The sequence below is a fragment of the Oncorhynchus tshawytscha genome, linkage group LG30, assembly GCF_018296145.1.
Source record: "Oncorhynchus tshawytscha isolate Ot180627B linkage group LG30, Otsh_v2.0, whole genome shotgun sequence".
Classification (NCBI taxonomy): Eukaryota; Metazoa; Chordata; class Actinopteri; order Salmoniformes; family Salmonidae; genus Oncorhynchus; species Oncorhynchus tshawytscha.
Window position 1 is genome coordinate 37,452,934 of NC_056458.1, and position 23,530 is coordinate 37,476,463.

Consider the following 23,530-nt stretch of genomic DNA (forward strand, 5'->3'; position numbering starts at 1 on the left):
TAGTATTCAAAGTGTCGTCTATCATACATCACATAAACGGTTGTTTGTTTTTATTTAACAAGCTAACCCTTTCCTCAAGAAATAATGGTTTAATCCCAACTTCATCAGTCACTCGACCAGTTGCAACATGGATACCTGTGCAAAGAATACATATGCTGATGTAGTCTCTGAAGCATTATTTACATTTCATCTAGTCATGTGTAGCAAAGAAACCATATATCAAGTTGACCATGTGTCCATGGTTATGGTCATTTCTTGGTGTAAAGACTAGTTTACATGTCAGCTCAAACCTAATTATTCACTTGGTTAATTACACTGTATCCATGTAGAATGTTCTAGAACGCCTCTCAATTGTTATCAACTTTGCCTGTTATGGTGACAACATTCTAATTTCACACCTTTTTGTTTGTGACAGAATTATTCTGGGGTGGAATAATTCTGGGAAGAAAACCTGAAGTGTGTTTTTCAAACATGAAGTGGTCTGTCAGTTAGAGGCATCGTTTATTTCAAACATGAAATTGTGTAATTTATGAGAGCAGTAAAGCCAGGAGAAAAAAATACATGAACATAATCTTTGTATCTACTCAGCAGTAAGTATTTTGACCACATTGTGTTTTGTGTAATCACGTTGTAGGCTATATGACCCTGTTTTCACTGGTCATTTGAAAGTATTACACTAGATGTTGTATGTATTTTGTATGCCTTTATATCTGTTTATGCTTTAAAATGAATGCGAATACATTTATCCATATGTGCTCAAGGACAGCCCACTGAAGGAAGATGGATATGTATGAGAACCTTGGCGTCGTGGGTGAGGGGAGCTATGGTACAGTGATGAAGTGTCGACACAAGGAGATTGGACACATTGTGGCCATCAAGAGGTTCAATGACAAGGAAGAGGACAAAACCATGAAAAAGGTTATCATGAGAGAAATCAAACTTCTGAGGGTGAGGAACTTATTGATCAGTTCCACATAAAGCAGCAGTGTTGCTGTGACTGTCTCAAATATCGAGTACAATTCACTCGTTGGCTACAGTCCAACTAATGTCATATCCCTGATAACAGCATACTACTACAACGTTAATTCTGTTCATATATGTCTTTACACAGAAATTTCGCCATGAAAACCTTGTGAACATGCTGGAGGTATTCCGGTTCAAGAAGCGCTTGTATGTTGTCTTTGAGTACATTGACCGCACAGTTCTGGAAGACCTAGAGAGATATCCTCGTGGTTTGGACAGCAAGCGCCTCAGAAAGTACATGTTCCAAATTCTACGAGCCATGGATTACCTTCACACCAGCAATGCAAGTATTCCTCTGTAGCTCAGTTGGTAGAGCATAGTGCTTGCAATGCCAGGATAGTGGGTTTGATTCTTGGGACCACCCGTGCGTAAAATCTATGCATGCATGACTAAGTTGCTTTGGATAAAAGTGTCTGCTAAATGGCATATATATTATTCTCATTTCATAGAGTCTGCCTAGTGAGTGCACAGGAAGATATACAATACATGATGTGCCAACTGACAAGTTTAAAACTACGAGTTTAATTAGCTATTATGAAGGGCGTTGAACAATATTAAAGAAATAAACTTGTTGACAGTAAAACAGTAGTTCTTCACTGGCTTGAAACATGCATCTTTTCTCAACAGATCATTCACAGAGATGTCAAACCTGAGAATGTTCTTGTCTCTAACTCTGGGGTGGTAAAGCTCTGTGACTTTGGGTTTGCCAGAACCTTGGCACCGACTGGGGAGCCTCTCACAGACTATGTGGCCACGAGGTGGTACAGAGCCCCAGAACTTTTAGTGGCAGACAACACTTACAGCAAGTGGGTATCAAGCAGAACCACAGATCTCAGGGCAGTGTTCAATCTTGAATGTATTATGGAATAAGACCACAGTAATTATAACGTCAAATCTTCTAAGGGTTGCTCATCATTTTCATACAGATATATCATGTTTATACCACAGCATCGTTGAATACTCATTTCTGATTGGCTAGAAGGACATTCTAGAATGATAGATTCTTTGCATTTTCTTTACTAGACCTGTAGATGTGTGGGCCATTGGCTGCTTGATTATAGAGATGGCTACAAGCAATGCTTTTCTGACGGGGACTTCTGACCTGGACCAGGTGCACAAAATAGTCAGCAAAGTGGGTAAGTACAAACCAATGGGTATGTTAGCCTGAGTGACAGTCTGTTTCTGCTATCATCAACTCCTAGTCACTCATTGTCATTGGCTAAACAATGACTAAAACAGATCTGGGACCATGCTAAGGGTGTGGGCATCAATGGTGGAAATGTGGACTTGATAACATCTGAGGCATCTAATATTGTAGATGTAATTAAAATAACTATTTGCACTTAATCAAACTGTTGTCCATTCTCCGAAGGGAGCACAGATAACCTAAAGCTTTTCCGACATCAGTAGGGCAACAGGCCTGCTAGGATTTCACCATTGTTGAAAAGTAGGTCACAAAGAGACAAAAAGGCAGTGTAATCTGTATCCCAAATGGCAGCCTATTCCCTTTATTGTGCACTACTTTTGACCAGGGCTTATAGGGCTCTGCTCAAAAGTAGTGCTCCTGAATGGCGCATCGTTCTAAGGCACTACATCTCAGTGCTAGAGGTATCACTACAGACCCTGGTTCGATTCCAGGCTGAATCACAACTGGCCGTGATTGGGAGTCCCATAGGGTAGCGCCCAATTTGCCCAGTGTCGTTAGGTTTGGCCAGGGTAGGCCGCCATTGTATTAAATAAATCTAAATCAAATAGATAATAGGGCTATTTGGAATATCATCATTTTTTCCTGGTTAAGAGCCCCCCAATGAATTTGGCCCTATCCTAACGCTTAGCAGATTTACATCGTATGTCGATTTGTGGATTAATACGGGGGCAGAGAGGGACAATTGGCTTCGCTCTATAAATAAACTTTATTCAATCCTTGGCCAGCAGTGACAAATAAACCAATGCTGAAAATGAACTGTGGCATTTTGGCTTTTATCCAGGCCTGTACAAGGAAAACCCCAATGATCCTTTTGGCATTTTGGCCCTGGACATAAGCGCAAGCTAAATAGAGGGGAGTGAGATAACACTGCTGTTTTTGGATGTTCCTTGGGTGTTTTCATTAGGATAACTGACTTGCCGGGGATACACATGCCTAATACTGTGAGAGAGAGATTAAAGTGATCCCTTCTGTATTAGAGAGTCTTTTAGCAGGTTCAATCTGTGTTTCATTAATTCTCTTTGGTGGAATGGGATACTCAGGCTATTTGACTCTCTAATCCGCCCCAGTGTGTATCTCTCTGTTTCCGAAAAGAGAGGCTCTCTGGAGGGAGCTAATGTCAGAATGTCAGTGAAGATTGAAGCCACGGGTAGTGAGGGACGTGGAGAGGCCGACATACTGTCTCCTCTCTTCCACCAGCGGTCTGTGGACAGAACTCATCCTCCCAGCAGAATGAAAGAGCTATTTACAACACTCTCTGTGTCACAATAATGATTCATTACACTTCATGGTGATGTGATGGCTGCCACCACGCTGAGTGCAGGGGATGTAACCAGTGCCGTGTACTGTGTACTGTCTATCAATGCTAATCAGAAGTGAAGCTATGTGATTGTACAGCTAATTATCTTGTTATCGTGTCGTTTTACTACTGAATGTGTGATGGTCATAATTGGGTTACATAGATAATTGAAGTACTGTACAATGATTTAAGGAATGAGATAACCTCAGGATGGCTCCCCTTCTATTATCTGTTATGTAATGGTATATTGATACACAGGTGCTTTGTCTTGATAGGGCCTTTGACCCATCATCAGCAAGACCTGTACTTCCAGAACCCCATCTTTGCTGTGGCCAGCCTTCCTGAGGTGCAGCTCCTCAGGGACCCCAGGAGGAAGTACCACAAACTCCACTTCTTAGTGGCTGAAATAGTGGATGTAAGTCTACAGAGAGATAGTGAAGAATGTGTAGGGAGTGTGACAGGAGTTTGTCTTGAAGAATTCAAGGAGGATTTCCAGGGCAGGTCACATGGTCAGGAAAAAGCCTGGCCCTAAGAATGTGACATGGGTTGTTTACTTTTACAGTAAAGGTCTTCTTTGTTTTAGTCATGCCTACAGATTGATCCATCTCACAGGGCTGCGTGCTCCATGTTGCTAGTTCATCGGTACTTCACCAAAGACGGGTTCGTTGAAAGGTGAGTCGGGTCCGGTCAACCTTGCATGTCTAGTGTACTGGGAGAAGCAATTAGCTTGTAAGAGAGTGGAGTGAGATTCTTGACCTACATTCTGACCTGCTTACGTACAAAATGGGGATGTGATACTACATTGTCATAGTGTCATAGTCTGGCCACACACATGTTGTTTTGCCTTGTTTTGCTAGCCTTGAACTTTCCTTGAAATGTTCTAATATTTATGGGATACTGTTTAGTAGTTGTAATAATGTCATGAACTGCAATTGACCTGAATAACTGCTACTTCCTGCTTCAGATTCATACCAGAGATACAGGCATTGATACTGAAAGATGCCAAGGTTAACAGCATGCACTGGATTCATAGTAGCTCATGGGAGCCACCAGAGGACCAAGGAACAGGAGTCTTGTCCTCATCCTCATGTAACAGAAAGCCAGTGAAGGTATAAACTACATGGACCCTTAGTCAGGGCGCAAAGCACTAAGATAGCACTGTATTCTACATTTTACAGGTCTGTTCGTTTAGCACATGCTCTTAACCATTTATATGTGCAGTAAGTGGGCAGAGCAACTAAGTAAATAAATCAAATCAAACTGTATTTGTCACATGCGCCGAATACAACAGGTATAGATCTTACAGTGAAATGCTTACTTACAAGCCCTTAACCAACAATGCTTTAAGAAAAATAAGTGTGAAGTAAAAAATAGATAAGTAACAAATAAAAAATAATAAAACATAATTAAAGAGCAGCAGTAAAATAACAGTAGCAAGGCTATATACATGGGGTAACGGTACAGAGTCAATGTGTGGGTGCACAGCTTAGTCGAGGTTATTGAGGTAATATGTACATGTAGGTAGAGTTAAAGTAACTACAAGTCAAAGCATATATACGGTGTTGTAGAAATATAGATTTACAAGATCCATACCAGTCGGCCATACTGCACATGGACTGTTTTTGTTTTAGGACACTGAGAAGGACCGACGTGGGAAGGAGCCTGAGCAGAAGCATTCTAGGGCAGGCAGGAGGTCAGAGATCAGGATGACCTGCAGCCCTGTCTCATCTCAGACAAACAGACAGCCCTTTACCTCCACCTCTACCTCCATCCCAGACCCCCCTCAATCTCAGGACAAGGCTGTGGCCTTTACCATGCCCCGCATCAACGCCAGCAACAATCTTTTTGCTGCTGTCCCCGTTCCATGCTGTATGGAAGTCACTAAGTCCCGGTCAGTGGCTCTCAGATCAGAGAGATATAGGACGCTTTATCTGGTATAGTGTTGTTCAGAATACCACCCAGTGATTTCAGAGTAGCTGTATCAGACTCACTAGATCCAGTACTTCCAAAGTGTATATTCTTAAACGTATTTATCTATTGTGGACATTCTGTCATTTCATCCTGGCAGTTCTTGAAAAGCATGCTTTGGTAGGGTATACCAAGTCAGTGATTCTCATGCTTGTGTCTGTGTTTGTAGCACTGCTAAGGTAAAGAGACGGCCGAGCCCTACTGACCTGGCCATGGGGAATAGTCAGCTGACTGATGCCCCGTCTCAGGTAAGTAAGGAAAGGTGTGTGCAGTGCATGTAAAGGGGAACACAGACACATGAAAACAAGCAAGTGAATAAACAAAAAGATAAAATACCAAACCTTCTATTATATAACATGCTTGACATCTGGCCCAAGCCTACAGTATGTCTGTAACAGCAGGTGGGTGCGTGGGTGTCTGTACATGCAACAGTCAATGGGGCTGACAAGCTCTTTGTCATTGTTTCCACTCCCAAAGGAATGCCTCTCTGACTCACCCCAATGTAATGTTGTAGTTTTCCTAACATCTCGCCCTGTATGTTAAGAACAGAACATAGTGTCTTATGTGTTTACACTCTTTCTGTCATCACGTTAAACCTCATGGAAGACAATGTTAACCCACTTGGAATGCAGCCGTGATTACCATATAAAATAATTGGGCGCAATGAAAATGCAAGCTTTTACAATATAGTAGCAAACAACTGTCTATTTCTTCTATTGTTCAAAATACCTTATGACATCTACATGTATATTTTTTTACATAAATATTTTTGTTTTGCCCTGACGAGTGTTTATCATAGCTATCGTAGTACAGTTACAGACAAATAGCCTAATGTAAATTCCTGATTATATTTAACATAGATTTAACATAGATCACATCATATATATATATTTATATACACAAACATAAACACACATGCAATAAATACCTTCATGTTCTCATTAACAAGTCAAGTATACATTGATTAAATATCTTTATATAAGAATATACACTTTGGAAGTATATAAAGATATGTAATCAATGTACAGTCGTGGCCAAAAGTTTTGAGAATAACACAAATATTAATTTTCACAAAGTCTGCTGCCTCAGTTTGTATGATGGTAATTTGCATATACTCCAGAATGTTATGAAGAGTGATCAGATGAATTGCAATTAATGGCACAGTCCCTCTTTGCCATGCAAATGAACTGAATCTCCAAAAAACATTTCCACTGCATTTCAGCCCTGCCACAAAAGGACCAGCTGACATCATGTCAGTGATTATTTCGTTAACACAGGTGTGAGTGTTGACGAGGACAAGGCTGGAGATCACTCTGTCATGCTGATTGAGTTTGAATAACAGGCTGGAAGCTTCTAAAGGAGGGTGGTACTTGGAATCATTGTTCTTCCTCTGTCAACCATGGTTGCCTGCAAGGAAACACGTGCCGTCATCATTGCTTTGCACAAAAAGGCATTCACAGACAAGGATATTGCTGCCAGTAAGATTGCACCTAAATCAACCATTTATCGGATCATCAAGAACTTCATGGAGAGTGGTTCAATTGTTGTGAAGAAGGCTTCAGGGCGCCCAAGAAAGTCCAGCAAGCGCCAGGACCGTTTCCTAAAGTTGATTCAGCTGCGGGATCGGGGCACCACCAGTACTGAGCTTGCTCAGGAATGGCAGCAGGCAGGTGTGAGTGCATCTGCACGTACAGTGAGACAAAGACTTTTGGAGGATGGCCTGGTGTCAAGAAGGGCAGCAAAGAAGCCACTTCTCTCCAGGAAAAACATCAGGGACAGACTGATATTCTGCAAAAGGTACAGGGATTGGACTGCTGAGGACTGGGGTAAAGTCATTTTCTCTGATGAATCCCACTTCCAATTGTTTGGGGCATCCGGAAAAATGCTTGTCCGGAGAAGACAAGGTGAGCGCTACCATCAGTGCTGTGTCATGCCAACAGTAAAGCATCCTGAGACCATTCATGTGTGGGGTTGCTTCTCAGCCAAGGCAGTGGGCTCACTCACAATTTTGCCTAAGAACACAGCCATGAATAAAGAATGGTACCAGCACATCCTCCGAGAGCAACTTCTCCCAACCATCCAGAAACAGTTTGGTGACGAACAATGCATTTTCCAGCATGATGGAGCACCTTGGCTCGGGGAACAGAACATTGATATTTTGGGTCCATGGCCAGGATACTCCCCACACCTTAATCCCATTGAGAACTTGTGGTCAATTCTCAAGAGGCGGGTGGACAAACAAAACCCCACAAATTCGGACAAACTCCAAGCATTGATTATGCAAGAATGGGCTCCCATCAGTCAGGATGTGGCCCAGAAGTTAATTGACAGCATGCCAGGGCGGATTGCAGAGGTCTTGAAAAGAAGGGTTAACACGGCAAATGTTGACTCTTTGCACCAACTTCATGTAATTGTCAATAAATGCCTTTGACACTTATGACATGCTTGTAATTATACTTCAGTATTCCATCTGACAAAAATATCTAAAGACACTGATGCAGCAAACTTTGTGAAAATTAATATTTGTGTTATTCTCAAAACGTTTGGCCACGACTGTATACTTGACTTGTTAATGAGAACATGAAGGTATTGAATGTGTGTTTATGTTTGTGTATATTTTTATGATTGTGTTGTGTTTGGTTGTATTGCAGAGTGACAGCCATAATAACCTCCAGGTTGAGATGTCCAGTCTGGCTAAAAAGAAGGTGAAGTCAGTGAGAGACATGAGAGATGTGCGCTTCCCTGGACTTCCTGTGTTCGGCCACCAGATGGAGCTGAAGTTTACAGATGGTAAACAACGTTGTCTTGGTTTCAGTTCTCTATCTTGTATTTTACTTGTCTTTCTACTAAATCATGTGATCCCCTGTAAAGCTTTGGGTGGAAGTTGTAATTTTTCTCAGATCTTGGATCATCTTCCTCTCACCAAATCTTAACCATAACTGATAGAGGTATTAGGAAAACACAAATTGACCTTAGATCAGTGTCTAGGGGCAACTTGACCTTACTCCCACTGTAAGTCAGCTCCCACTGTAAGTCAGCTCCCACGGTAAGTCATCTCCCACAGTAAGTCAGCTCCCACGGTAAGTCAGCTCCCACGGTAAGTCAGCTCCCACGGTAAGTCAGCTCCCACGGTAAAGTCAGCTCCCACGGTAAGTCAGCTCCCACTGTGAAGTCAGCTCCCACTGTTTCCAAAATGTCAGCTCCCACTGTAAGGCAGCTCCCACTGTAAGTCAGCTCCACTGTAAGTCAGCTCCCACTGTAAGTCAGCTCCCACGGTAAGTCAGCTCCCACGGTAAGTCAGCTCCCACGGTAAGTCAGCTCCCACTGTAAGTCAGCTCCCACGGTAAGTCAATTCCCAAAATTGAATCTGATACTAGACTTGAAGACACATAATTTCCAAAATGAATCTGTCTGACTTAATTGAAAACAAAAAGAAATTGGCCCAAGACTGAACGAGAATGAAACTACAGGGCTGTGTAGTATTAATCAATTAAATAACTTGTATCATTGAATCACCTGAGGACAGAGATAAACATCCATTGATTTATTGAAGGCGTTTGGTGTTGTTGAAAAATGTTAATGCGCCAAGTTTGTACTTAATGGGGTGTCACGGCTCAGTGTGGCTCCAGCACACTAGAGCATGTGGCCGGAGTAATGTTACTCTAGGATTAGGGTTGGAGTAATGTTACTCTAGGATTAGGGTCGGAGTAATGCTACTCTACGATTAGGGTCAGAGTAATGTTACTCTAGGATTAGGGCCAGAGTAATGTTACTGTAGGATTAGGGTCGGAGTAATGTTACTCTTGGATTAAGGTCGGAGTAATGTTACTGTAGGATTAGGGCCGGAGTAATGTTGCTCTATGATTAGGGCCGGAGTAATGTTACTCTATGATTAGGGTCGGAGTAATGTTACTCTGGGGTTAGGGTCGGAGTAATGTTACTCTAGGATTAGGGCCGGAGTAATGTTGCTCTAGGATTAGGGCCGGAGTAATGTTGCTCTAGGATTAGGGCCGGAGTAATGTTGCTCTAGGATTAGGGCCGGAGTAATGTTACTCTAGGATTAGGGCCGGAGTAATGTTACTCTAGGATTAGGGCCGGAATAATGTTACTCTAGGATTAGGGCCAGAGTAATGTTGCTCTAGGATTAGGGCCGGAGTAATGTTGCTCTAGGATTAGGGCCGGAGTAATGTTGCTCTAGGATTAGGGCCGGAGTAATGTTGCTCTAGGATTAGGGCCGAAACAATGTTACTATAGGATTTGGCCCACCCCACCGCTTCTCTGTATTGTGTTATGTGCCAATGTCTCCTGAGGATCTGCTGCAGAGAAGGTCAAAAATTCTGTGACACAGCCTAAAACCCCCCACAGACAAATAAATAAGATGCTGGCCAGGCCTCTGTCCTTATAGGCTGTTTCCCAAATGTTACCCTATTCTGTAATGCACTAATTTTGACCTGGGCCCATAGGTCAAAAGTAATGCATAGGGCTCCGGTCAAATGTAGTGCACTATATAGGGAATATAGTGCCATTTCAGACGCAGGTATACTGCATTTCACTCTGTCACATGATGTGGCTGTATCTATGCTTGCTAATTTGTTTAAATTGTTGCATGTTGCGTTTATATTTTTGTTTAGTATAGTTTGTCCTTTGTATTGCTATAGTAAAAAATGACTGAATCAGAAGACTAATCAGTAGTTCTCACTGTGCCCTCCCACTTCTCCTCAGCCCTTTATTCTGCTATTGAGCAGAATTAATTTATGATAATAACCAACATTGCATGGGATACATATATATTCCTGAGCTCTTTCTTTGAATTGAACTGCTAATTCAAATTTTCATGATGTAGTGTGTGTGGGCCTCAGTGAGGAGGGAACTGGCGGTGGTGATTGAGGGCAAGGGTTATGTTTTTGTCATGGATAGTGGTCCAGCTGGGCAAAACAGACAGTGCTGGCACACACGCACGCACGCACGCACGCACACACACACACAGGGGCAGAGCAAAAGAGAGATTAGATAATGGCCATATCTGCCTAAACAATCCGTTCTGATTACTGAAGAATATATCATCAGAATATAGATCAGAGAAATATATTCTAAGCAGACCATGTTTGATTCTAATAATGTGGTACAGATAGAACTTGTTGAGTGAACTCATCCATGTTGACAACATGCTGCTTGATACAGAATGTTTTACTCTCCTATGTAAATGTAATGTGTTACCATCACCCTATGTGTAACCAAAGTATGGTTATCTGTGCAGATTAAGTATGGTTTTTCAAAGTGTAGATTAGTGTGTGTGTTCAGAAGAAACATTATTATTGTTTTATTAAGCAAAGCACTTGAGGAAGGAGCTGAAGAGCAGAGGAAGAGAAGAAGACTCCAGAATACCATCATTGCCGTCATCCGATTTCACTGACCACGGAAATAAGTAGGTAAGATTCTGACAAATATTTGTCAAGCGATGCATAGGTACAGACAAGTATTATATAAACTGTTGTTGTTATTAACTCTCTAGGAGGCCTAACTCAGTTAAGGACTATGTCAACGTTATTCAGGACAATTATTTCTTAATTGAATGTTTTTTCTTCAGGTTTTGGAGGGAACAGTACTACCATTGAGAGTTGATCTGAATTCTTAACTGGGTCCTGGCACAGGATGGTTTATGTCCCTAAACAACATTTGACTGAATTTAATAAAAAGAATAACAATAAATGTTTTAGACACACTCGGTTTGTGTGATAACAGAGTATCTTTAACTTCAACAGTTAGAATAACGTATTTTTTTGTTCCACTTTTCAGTATTTTATCCACCATATCCCTCACTGTGCCCCACCAACCATTCAAAAAGAAAGATATTGAAATTAAAGATACCCCCCCAGACTGTTGTTGAGATTCAATTGGCACATCCGCATTTGCAAAATGCGGATGTGCCAATTGAAACGCCCCATAATTAGATTTGCGATGATTGTACATCCGCTAATAAAAGTCAGACCAAGACATAAAACCTCAACGTCAATATGGAGTCAACATACAAGTGTAAGTAAAACCGAATGTAAATAAGTTAGAAATTGTGCTACTAATGCACAAACATGTTTCATAAAGTAATGATGTTTTTGTTTGGTTAGCTTTCGGAAATGTTCCTTCAGAAATAGCTTGGCAGGCTAACTTTATTTAGCTAATTCATTTGCTAGCTATCACAGTAGGTGATAATTAAGTAGGTGTAGGTGTATAAGTAGGTGTATATTAATAATTATATAGTTAATATAAGTAGACGTGCAATCATAATTGACTGTAGAGCATATAAAGCACCCACAAGCTACCAGTGGCTGAAAACACAATCATCGCGGGATGAATGCAAGTGGATACTCGTCAGACGTCATGATACATCAGAAGTGTCTACTTAATTTGATGGTTGAGGAGATAGGGTGTGTCTTTTAAGTGCTTGGAATGCAGGCAATGTGTCACGCCTGCTCCCGCTCCCCCTCTGGCACTTGAGGGCGCCAGGCGGCCCATCGTTACGCACACCTGTCACCATTGTTACGTGCATCAGCGCTTCATGGGACTCACCTGGACTCTACTTTATTGATTGCCTCCGCAGTGTTTGCATTACTGTCGTTTTGTTCCCCTTGTCCAGACGCTGTCCTTGGTTTGTTTCATGTGTTATTTAACTCCCTGTACTTGCTTGTCCTCACACAGTGAAATAGTATAGTTTTCTGCTAACAAAGTCACACAACTACAGAGGACAAACGGGTACACAATAGACCTTTCAATTATTTTTACTCAAGATTTAAAATGCACCTTCCCCAATGGTAAAAATATTTTCACATGTACTGTAATAAATAAACCAAGCATACAGACTTTGGGCACGTCAATATCATTGTTTTCAACACCACAATAGACAGTCAATCTCGACAAATGGAAAAAAACATCCCTCCCTACCTTGTAGGCTTACCCAGTATCAAAGGCTTGGCTTGGGAATTCAAATGTCATTAAACATTTGGGTGTTTTGTAATAGATGTCTCTTTCTATTCACCAATTGGCCACTGCACAGTTTAGATTGATTTTTGTCAGTTAAACATATATACAAGCACAAAGATTGTTTTAAAGTGACTTGATTGCACAATCAAGTCCGAGACTTGCTATTGTGGTCCATGTTTTTACATAAATACATATTAGGTTAATTCGGGAAAGAATTCAGACCCCTTCACTTTCTCCACATTGTTATGTTAGTCTTATTCTAAAATTGATTAAATTGTTTTTTCCCCCTAAATCAATCTACACACAATATCCCATAATGACAAAGCAAAAGCAGGTTTTAGGCATTTTTGCAAATGTATAATTTAAAATGAAAATAAAATAACACATTTACATAACTTGTCAGACCCTTTACTCAGTACATTGTTGAAGCACCTTTGGCAGTGATTACAGCCTCATGTCTTCTTGAGTATGACGCTACAAGCTTGGCACACCTGTGTTTGGAGAGTTTCTCCCATTCTCTGCAGATCCTCTCAAGCTCGGTCAGGTTGGATGGGGAGCATCGCTGCACAGCTATTTGCAGGTCTCTCCAGAGATGTTTGATCTGGTTCAAGTCCAAGCTCTGGCTGGGTCACTCAAGGACTTTCAGAGACTTGTCCCGAAGCCAATCATGCATTGTCTTGGCTGTGTGCTTAGGGTTGTTGCCCTGTTGGAAGGTGAACAATCACCCCAGTCTGAGGTCTTGAGTGCCCTGGAGCAGGTTTTCATCAAGGATCGATCTGTACTTTGCCTCGATATTAACTAGTCTCCCTGTCGCTGAAAAACATCCCCACAGCATGATGCTGCCACACCCATGCTTTACCGTAGGGATGGTGCCAGGTTTCCTCCAGATGTGATGCTTGGCATTCAGGCAAAAGAGGTCAATCTTGGTTTCATCATACCAGAGAATCTCATTTCCCACGGTCTGAGAGTCTTTAGGCCATCTCCAAGCGGGCTGTCATGTGCCTTTTACTGAGGAGTGGCTTCCATCTGGCCACTCTACCATAAAGGCCTGATTGGTGGAGTGCTGCAGAGATGGTTGTCCTTCTGGAAGGTCCTCCCATCTCCACTAAGGAACTCTAGAGCTCTGTCAGTGTGACCATCAGGTTCTTGGTCACCTATCTGAACAAGGCCCCTTTCCCCCGATTGTTCAGTTTGGCTGGGCAGCCAGCTCCAGGAAGAGTGGTGGTGGTTCCAAACTTCTTCCATTTTAGAATGATGGAGGCCACTGTGTTCTTGGGGACCTTCAATGCTGCAGACATTTTTTGGTACCCTTTACCATATCTGTGCCTCGCCACAATCCTGTCTCTGAGCTCGACAGACAATTCCTTTGACCTCATGGCTTGGTTTTTTCTGGGACATGCACTGCCAATTGTGGCACCTTATATAGACAGGTGTGTGCCTTTCCAAATCATGTCCAATCAATTGAATTTACCACAGGTGGACTCCAATCAAATGGTAGAAACATCTCAAGGATGATCAATGGAAACAGGATGCACCTGAGCTCAATTTCAAGTCTAATAGCAAGGGGCCTGAATACTTATAAGGACTTTTTTTTTTCTTCGCTTTGTAGTTATGGGGTATTGTGTGTAGAATGCTGAGGAAATATGTTATCAATCAATTTTAGATTAAGGCTGTTACGTAACAATATTGTGAAAAGGTCGAGGGGTCTAAATACTTTCTGAAGGCACCGTATGCCGGCAAGCATGCTATGACACCGACATGTATTTCTCTATGTCAGATGGCTACTGCGTCTGCTATACAGATATAGACGTTTAGAAGGAGGGTAATTCGTACATTTTCGACCAGAACATTTTGTATGAAGATAAATTTACGCGGGGTACCGGGCCATGCAACCGAGTCGCCCAATAGCCAATAAGAATGCAAAGATTTCTACTGGGAGACCAATAGTAATGCGGCATTTCCCTGGCGCTCCCAGTCCGACTTGTGTTGAGTGGATCACGGCCTAGGTTGGGATAACAGCTACTGACGTCTCCACATATCTTAGTCGATCTGGTTCATCGACGTTCGTCAATTTATGTGTCAATTAGAAACGCATGCAACTTGGTTGGTCAATTTGGGGGAGGATTGCGAGAATTTAGGAAAATAACAATTTCCGTGCCACTGAATTAACCAAAATAACAATCAGGAATGGACGAGAAGTGTTTTACGAAGGAAATCGACTTATGGATCGAACAAATCAACGACTGCAAACAGCTGTCAGAGAGCCAAGTAAAAACGCTTTGCGAAAAGGTAAGGTATACGGAAATATAACTTTCCTATTGTAAAATGTTTCAGTGTAACATTCAGGGGATGATACTATACATATTGCGCAGTTTGTCGCTATCAGCACTTGCCAAATAGCTTATAACATAATCCTGTCTAGTTTCAAGAGTGGTTATTTATATAGCCAACTTTCTCGTGTAGGTCTGTCTAAAATGTTCGTCAGCCTTTCAGAAATAGTAACATGTATGCCTTACAAAATATATCACTATTCGAATGTAGCTGTTTGACCCTTCCATTCTTACCAGACTTTCTTAAAATGGCGCCGATGTAAGTAACATTACATTGCACAACTTCTCATTATCCTCAGCTGTAAAACTGGTTTAGCATTTCACTGCAGCAATATGTATGGTTTATTTTGGAGAAGCCAAACCTTTACATTCATTCATAGAAAAATGTTTTTGTTTGTCACATTTTTGTTTTAAATGGCAAACGTGTCGATAGTGGTTGACTAACTTGAAGACCAGCTAAAGAATGCAAGTCACATACTTGGCTTGCATTCTTTACCTGGTTTACTACCAACTCATTCAGACTGTCTGTCTCATTTTAGTTATTGGGGGGTTAGCGTCATACTGTATGTGCTGATGGTATGACTGAGTGTCCTGTGGCAAAATCATTGCGTTTGTCAAAGACATGTCAAGTATTTTAATTTATTTGTTTAATATAGTCAGACCATACACACTTGAATACAGTTGTAAAACAGACGTACACACATCAAGGATTCTCACCCTGAGTGAACTGAACTGTGGGACATGACAAGAACTAGGTCAGACTTAACTTTCACTTTATCAAGTCACCTAGGGTTTGAGCAGGGATTTAACATCAATCTTCATTGATCATCTTTTCACTTGGCTGTTACACTTGTGTATGGTTTTAAATACTTTAAAAAAAAATAACTAGGTGTGTCGTACTCGTTTGACTTGTTTACAAACAGGTGATTCATGTCCTGAGATGATTTGTAGGTTAGAGGCCAGGATTACAGTATGGATGAAAATGGTACTCGGCTAGTATTTCCCATTGCCAAATATTCACCACTAGGCTACAAGGTGTCAGTGATCATATTCTATTATCCTGTGGAGTTCAGTCTCAACGAGTGGTTTTGCCATTTACTCAATGGTTTCCATGTTGTAATCAGTTTTCTCACATACCCCTGAACATGTGATTGACCAGCTCTTAAACAGTAGGTATAAGCATAGTAGTGGTGTGGTTTGTAGAGCACACATTTGCTCAGTCATGGCTGATGCATCCATCCCCTGTGCATTTTGTTAATGTGTTCAGCAGAATGCGTAGCCAGAGTAAAAATAGCTTTGGATGTGATTGATTCTGTGTTGCATCACTACCACATTGTTGCTGGGCTCTATGACTCAATATAACACTGGTGGAATGGCCTCTGTCTTGGGATACAAATTACAGAATGGGGGAAGAGTGATTTACTGATGAACTTCACTTTGTTTATTCTGTGAAATCATTCTAGGCTAAAGGTTTTCTTATAACTATTGTCTTGTCAATTGTTTTATTACACTATTGAACTATTTCCTGGTCTGGCATGTTTAATTATTTAACATTTGTATTTATCTAGGCAAGCTAAGAACAAAGTCTTATTTACAATGACTGCCTGCCAAAAGGCAAAAAGCCTCCTGTGAGGACAGGACTGGGATTTAAAATACACTGCTCAAAGAAATAAAGGGAACACTAAAATAACATCCTAAATAAGAATATTTCATTCATTCAGATAAAATACTTTTTTCTTTACATAGTTGAATGTGCTGACAACAATCACACACAAATTATCAATGGAAATCAAATTTATCAACCCATGGAGGTCTGGATTTGGAGTAACACTCAAAATTAAAGTGGAAAACTACACTACAGGCTGATCCAACTTTGATGTAATGTCCTTAAAACAAGTCAATGAGGCTCAGTAGTGTGTGTGTGACCTCCCTACAACGCCTGGGTATGCTCCTGATGAGGTGGCGGATGGTCTCCTGAGGGATCTCCTCCCAGACCTGGACTAAAGCATCCGCCAACTCCTGGATAGTCTGTGGTGCAACGTGGCGTTGGTGGATGGAGCGAGACATGACGTCCCAGATGTGCTCAATTGGATTCAGGTCTGGGGAACGGGCGGGCCAGTCCATAGCATCAATGCCTTCCTCTTGCAGGAACTGCTGACACACTCCAGCCACATGAGGTCTAGCATTGTCTTGCATTAGGAGGAACCCAGGGCCAACCGCACCAGCATATGGTCTCACAAGGGGTCTGAGGATCTCATCTCGGTACCTAATGGCAGTCGGGCTACCTCTGGCGAGCACATGGAGGGCTGTGCGGCCCCCCAAAGAAATGCCACCCCACACCATGACTGACCCACCGCCAAACCGGTCATGCTGGAGGATGTTGCAGGCAGCAGAACATTCTCCACGGCATCTCCAGACTCTGTCACATCTATCACGTGCTCAGTGTGAACCTGCTTTCATCTGTGAAGAGCACAGTGCGCCAGTGGCTAATTTGCTAATCTTGGTGTTCTCTGGCAAATGCCAAATGTCCTGCACGGTGTTGGGCTTTAAGCACAACCCCCACCTGTGGACGTCGGGCCCTCATACCACCCTCATGGAGTTTGTTTCTGACCGTTTGCGCAGACACATGCACATTTGTGGCCTGCTGGAGGTAATTTTGCAGGGCTCTGGCAGTGCTCCTCCTTGCACAAAGGCGGAGGTAGCGGTCCTGCTGCTGGGTTGTTGCCCTCCTACGGCCTCCTCCACGTGTCCTGATGTACTGGCCTGTCTCCTGGTAGCGCCTCCATGCTCTGGACACTATGCTGACAGACACAGCAAACCTTCTTGCCACAGCTCGCATTGATTTGCCATCTTGGATGAGCTGCACTACCTGAGCCACTTGTGTGGGTTGTAGACTCCGTCTCATGCTACCACTAGAGTGAAAGCACCGCCAGCATTCAAAAGTGACCAAAACATCAGCCAGGAAGCATAGGAACTGAGAAGTGGTCTGTGGTCACCACCTTTAGAACCACTCCTTTATTGGGGGTGTCTTGCTAATTGCCTAGAATTTCCACCTGTTGTCTATTCCATTTGCACAACAGCATGTGAAATGTATTGTCAATCAGTGTTGCTTCCTAAGTGGACAGTTTGATTTCACAGAACTGTGATTGACTTGGAGTTACATTGTGTTTAAGTGTTCCCTTTATTTCAACAAAAAAAAAATAGGACAAAACACATCCCAACACTACATAAAGAGAGGCCTAAGACTACTACACATGGCAGCAGCACAACATGGTAGCAGCACAAAACATGGTACAAACATTAAAGGCCACAGACAACAGCACAAAGGGCAAGAAGGTAGAAACGTAAGTATATCATGCAAAGTGTCCATGATTTGAGTCTGAATGAAGAGTTTTTATTTTTATTTATCCTGACCTAACGTTGCTAGCAAGTCTGTTCAGTTTTTTTTCCCACGTGGAAAAGGTCATTAGCTAGCTATATTTCTTTATTTCCGGCGTATGGTACTTTACGACATGTAAATATCTGACTTTAATTAGTGCCACCTAGTGTCATATTTTTGCTCAATTACTATTCTATTTTTAGTTGTTTTTTATTTTTACTACTCTTTGTATTCACTTTTTGTATTGTCAAAAGGTGAACCTGTAAGTAAGCATTTCATTGCTCTGTGTATGATGAATTAACGAACTTGAGGTTTTTAGCTGATGCCAGCAAGGCATATCTTTAGGTGCTGTTATGAGGGGTGAGGCATTTACGTCATCCATTCAATATAGACATGTCGAGATCAGTTGTTTTAGGTTACTGATGAAAGATCTGTCTTCTGAGGTTATACCATATTGTAAGCTGTATTGACTGTTATATACTATGTTTACCAATGTTCTAAGTTCCACTGACCTACAATAGTTTGTCGGGTTCTGGCTCTTATCTGATTCTTTTAATTTGTAATTGCCACTCAAATTAATTTGGAAAAATATCAGGTTTGTTTCATATGCCTTGGTCGCTCTGTTTCTCTCCTCAATCTGCCAGTGTCTCTCCCCTGCTTTCTCAGGGTGTTGCTGCCTGGATCAGAGATCTCTCGTTCATCTCTGACCCACACACAGTGACACAGCCCTGCTACTCTCCAAATGGGATTCATGCTCTAAAAGCTCCTTATACCACTCCACCCCCAGTGTAGTTCTGCCAACAATTTATTATCCCAGCCAGACACCTCAAGGAGCATCCCTACTGATTTAAAAAAAAAAGTATTTTCTGTCCCTTGAATGGTCTGGAGGTGGGTCTAGGCATTTGTTTCCACTTTGTTTAACCTATAACTTTTTTCAAAGACTAACACTGATGCTTTTTGAGGGGGGGGGGGGAGATTGCATTGGCAACAAATATAGCTCTGCATGCAATCAGGTGCATTCTATAACAGTAGTGGACTTTTCTGCTATAATATTATCTGCTTTGCCCCAGCAGGCCTTATTGTTCTTCTTAGAGCAGGCCTTATTGTTCTTCTTAGAGCAGGCCTTATTGTTCTTCTTAGAGCAGGCCTTATTGTTCTTCTTAGAGCAGGCCTTATTGTTCTTCTTAGAGCAGGCCTTATTGTTCTTCTTAGAGCAGGCCTTATTGTTCTTCTTAGAGCAGGCCTTATTGTTCTTCTTAGAGCAGGCCTTATTGTTCTTCTTAGAGCAGGCCTTATTGTTCTTCTTAGAGCAGGCCTTATTGTTCTTCTTAGAGAGCCTTATTGGCCCTTATTGTTCTTCTTAGAGCAGGCCTTATTGTTCTTCTTAGAGCGGCCTTATTGTTCTTCTTAGAGCCCTTATTGTTCTTCTTAGAGCGGCCCTTATTGTTCTTCTTAGAGCGGCCCTTATTGTTCTTCTTAGAGCGGCCCTTATTGTTCTTCTTAGAGCGGCCCTTATTGTTCTTCTTAGAGCGGCCCTTCTTTCTTCTTAGAGCGGCCCTTATTGTTCTTCTTAGAGCGGCCCTTATTGTTCTTCTTAGAGCGGCCCTTATTGTTCTTCTTAGAGCTGCCCTTATTGGTCTTCTTAGAGCGGGCCTTATTTGTCTTCTTAGAGCGGGCCTTATTTGTCTTCTTAGAGCTTCACTTCACAGTCCACTGGTTTCTAGGAACTGCTTTGCCATTCAACTAGCTTGCCAAATGTCATTGGTCTTTATTTTCTTGGGGGGGGTTATGGGTGGGAAGGGAGGCTCTCAAACGTTTTGCAATGTAGCCTACAACATAGACTTATGTTTGTTTTGTCCAGGGTAAGGAGAAACTTTGCCTAATTGTGTGATTTTGTCCAGGCAAAGGAAATATTGACCAAGGAATCCAACGTGCAGGAGGTCCGATGTCCTGTTACAGTGTGTGGAGACGTCCACGGCCAGTTCCACGACCTCATGGAGCTCTTCAGAATCGGAGGAAAGTCTCCAGACACAAACTACCTGTTCATGGGAGACTATGTTGACCGAGGCTACTACTCTGTAGAAACTGTCACACTACTTGTAGCACTTAAGGCAAGTATTGTTATCGTACACTTGGAATTTTTGAATGACCATTCATATTTGAACTTGCCCTACTAGAGTGCTCAATCATTTACACCGGGCTTTGTGATGCTAAAGTAATATAATGCTAAGACACTCATTCAGAATGCTCTAGTAGGCTATTCATTCAACAGTGCTGTTTAGTAATCCCCTATATTTTGATCACAGGTTCGGTACCGCGAACGCATCACAATCCTTCGGGGGAACCACGAAAGCAGACAGATCACACAGGTGTACGGCTTCTATGACGAGTGCTTAAGGAAATACGGCAATGCAAACGTATGGAAATACTTCACAGACCTCTTCGATTACCTTCCTCTCACGGCCTTGGTAGATACTCAGGTAAGAGGTGTTAATGTTTTAAGTATCCTATGTCTTTGTTATTACGGGGCTATCACTCTGTTATTAGTGTGCCTGTGCAGGAGTCTCGTTGTTGAACCTGGTCTGAGTGGAATGGCAACCATGTATTGTGCTAATACGGTTGAGTAAACGTTGGTAAACTAGGTCCTTGTTGTCATTTTGAGGTTTCACACATATAATCCATATGAGGCTGAATCTGCATTGCTTTAACTGTTGTATGCTGTAAATACAAATTCACTTAAGGGTATGTATCTTATGTCTCAGTCAACTGTTACGCAGAGTCAGAACCGATATTTAAATTATCATGTGACATGTTCTGTTTTCTTTCCCTTCTAAGATATTCTGTCTTCACGGAGGCCTGTCTCCGTCCATAGACACGTTGGATCACATCCGAGCGCTGGACCGTTTGCAGGAAGTGCCACACGAGGTACATGGCTCAACAACCCCGCTTCATACTCTGCTGTCTCATTGCTGCTAGTTAGAAGTAACTTTTAGGTACAGGTCTAGGATAAGTTTGTCTGCTCCTAAGCTTAACTTCAACCATTTGGTCAAAACAACACAACTAACCATATCGACTTTCGATCCTACTCTGTTATTGCCTCCCCCGCTCTGTGACCTTATTCACCATATAGATCTTTATCCATATCTTTATTACTATGCTGCTTCCACAGGGCCCCATGTGTGACCTGCTGTGGTCAGACCCAGATGACCGTGGGGGCTGGGGCATCTCCCCCAGGGGGGCCGGCTACACCTTTGGCCAGGATATATCCGAGACATTTAACCATGCCAACCGCCTTACCCTGGTCTCCAGAGCTCACCAGCTGGTTATGGAGGTAAGCTGTCTGTCGCTGGTTCGCCATGCTTGAAATCTGAAAGGTGATCATAAAGTGAAATATGAAAGCATTAAGTTAGCCACCTCATTCAGGTTGATGCACATGTACTATAAAATGTTATGTCTATAGGACTTTCTCAGATTTCTGATTCACAACTACACTGTCCTACTGTTTTTCTTATATTTTCTTCTATAGGGTTACAACTGGTGCCATGAGCGAAACGTGGTAACTATATTCAGTGCACCAAATTACTGTTACCGTTGTGGTAACCAGGCATCTATCATGGAACTCGACGACACCCTGAAATACTCCTTGTAAGCATATTGATTACCGTTCCATGAATGGCAAACTGTCCTCACTTTGTTGCTCTACCAGCAAGGTCCTCTAGTTCTGGAGGAGGAAGTAAAATAGCATCTGTTAAATGACCTAAATGTAATGATCCATCAACTATCAACAGGATTTTAGATTAAAAACGAGATGTTTGTTTGTTTTCCAGCCTGCAGTTTGACCCTGCGCCTCGTAGAGGGGAACCCCATGTCACCCGTCGCACCCCGGACTACTTCCTGTAAAACCTCACTACTTGTACAGGATTGCCATGATTTATGAAAGTACCTTCAGCATCCAAACCCGTGGGAGAGGGGGCCATGGTTGGACGACACAGCAAAACATCAATGTACATAATTGTATTCGCACCACTATTTAAGCATTCACAAAACATCTGTACATGGACCAAAAAGTGTTACAAAATTCTCCAAGGACTCCAATTCCTTACTCCTCTAGCTCTACTCCCCTGTTTCCATTCTCAAGGTTAGTGTAACGGCTGTGAAACGGCTAGCTTAGTTAGCGGGGTGCGCTAAATAGCGTTTCAACCGGTGACGTCACTTGCTCTGAGACCTTGAAGTAGTAGTTCCCCTTGCTCTGCAAGGGCCGCAGCTTTTGTGGAGCGATGGGTAACGATGCTTCGTGGGTGACTGTTGTTGATGTGTGCAGAGGGTCCCTGGTTCGCGCCCGGGTATGGGCGAGGGGACGGTCTAAAGTTATATTGTTAGCACAGTAACCAAGTTTTGTTAATTGAAACATTTTCAATCCAATGCACCGATGCTGATTTTGTGAATCTGCACCTTTTTCAGGATTTTTTTTTTTTTAAACCTGTTTGCACTTTAAAAAAAAAAAGGTTTAATGTCCAATGGAGATGTTATCGATCAAATCACCAGGCAGGTCAAAACTCCATCCCGCCAAAACAGGCTGAAATTTTAAGCGGCCTTACACTAAAGGGCATTATCATTTATTACAACCTCATAGTGTGGAAATGTATATAAAGCACAGGAAAATCACATTTGACCGGACTGGGCTTTTGTGTTTTTACAAGTCAAGATGGCTGTTAAACCCTTCTTTTTTTTCTTCTTTTTTTGTCTTAAAAAAAAAAAAAAAAAATAGTCACCAGGTTTTTGCTGGGTTAAACATATGCCCTTCCAATTGTGTGTGTGTGTGGCAGACAGCTCAAGAAATTCCATTGGAAACAGTCACACTAAATCATAATCATGAGGAGTGAGTTTGTATTGAGGGATCCTGTTGAATAAAGAAATAAGTTGCTCCTTGACTTGTTACTCCTTGACTTGTGCCATGTTTACTCAATTGATTTTATGGCTTCATCTGACAATGCTGATGGACTTGATGACGAATTATTCTGTTATCCAAGTGATGGCAAAATATGCTGACAAAACAAACTGGTGAAAAAGAGCTTCCATGGATGCTGAGGATATTTTGTTTGTTCATTACGTCCCTTCTCATTTTCACATAGCTAATCAATAACTGCACTGATTATTTTAATAGTACTGTAGGGATGAATACTTCGGATCCAACAACCAGTAAACCACTGCTAATTTCCCAAACGTGTAATTGTTGATAGGTGTCGAAGCTACCATGGAAATACACAAATTATGGTGAAAGCGTGCCATCTAATGGCAGGACTCGAAGTTACAACCCGGAATGTGTGTCAATGTAAAGATTTGGAGCTACA

At 42.0% G+C, this 23,530-nt stretch overlaps 2 protein-coding genes across 2 annotated transcripts; both read left to right on the forward strand.

Annotated features, from left to right (window-relative positions):
- Positions 1-97: 97 nt before the first annotated feature.
- On the forward strand, positions 98-11,217 carry LOC112246616 (cyclin-dependent kinase-like 3). The gene is made up of 13 exons (XM_024415059.2): positions 98-590; positions 762-948; positions 1,112-1,306; positions 1,651-1,829; positions 2,047-2,159; positions 3,803-3,942; positions 4,111-4,199; positions 4,492-4,636; positions 5,159-5,418; positions 5,665-5,743; positions 8,147-8,285; positions 10,824-10,924; positions 11,083-11,217. The coding sequence occupies exons 2-12, from the start codon at positions 781-783 to the stop codon at positions 10,922-10,924; spliced, it is 1,608 nt and encodes a 535-aa protein (XP_024270827.1). The 5' UTR covers positions 98-590; positions 762-780; the 3' UTR covers positions 11,083-11,217.
- Positions 11,218-14,154: 2,937 nt separating this feature from the next.
- LOC112228204 (serine/threonine-protein phosphatase 2A catalytic subunit alpha isoform-like) lies at positions 14,155-23,110 on the forward strand. Its single transcript, XM_042309395.1, has 7 exons — positions 14,155-14,759; positions 20,081-20,290; positions 20,486-20,659; positions 21,015-21,104; positions 21,349-21,510; positions 21,706-21,824; positions 22,007-23,110. The coding sequence occupies exons 1-7, from the start codon at positions 14,658-14,660 to the stop codon at positions 22,077-22,079; spliced, it is 930 nt and encodes a 309-aa protein (XP_042165329.1). The 5' UTR covers positions 14,155-14,657; the 3' UTR covers positions 22,080-23,110.
- The last annotated feature ends 420 nt before the right edge of the window (positions 23,111-23,530 follow it).

Coding starts and splice junctions, on each gene's coding strand:
- LOC112246616 (XM_024415059.2), top strand. CDS start 781: ATGGATATGTATGAGAACCTTGGCGTCGTGGGTGAGGGGAGCTATGGT. Junction 1,830..2,046: donor GCAGACAACACTTACAGCAA/GTGGGTATCAAG, acceptor TTTCTTTACTAG/ACCTGTAGATGTGTGGGCCA. Junction 5,419..5,664: donor ATGGAAGTCACTAAGTCCCG/GTCAGTGGCTCT, acceptor CTGTGTTTGTAG/CACTGCTAAGGTAAAGAGAC.
- LOC112228204 (XM_042309395.1), top strand. CDS start 14,658: ATGGACGAGAAGTGTTTTACGAAGGAAATCGACTTATGGATCGAACAA. Junction 20,291..20,485: donor CACTACTTGTAGCACTTAAG/GCAAGTATTGTT, acceptor TTTTGATCACAG/GTTCGGTACCGCGAACGCAT. Junction 21,105..21,348: donor TGCAGGAAGTGCCACACGAG/GTACATGGCTCA, acceptor CTGCTTCCACAG/GGCCCCATGTGTGACCTGCT.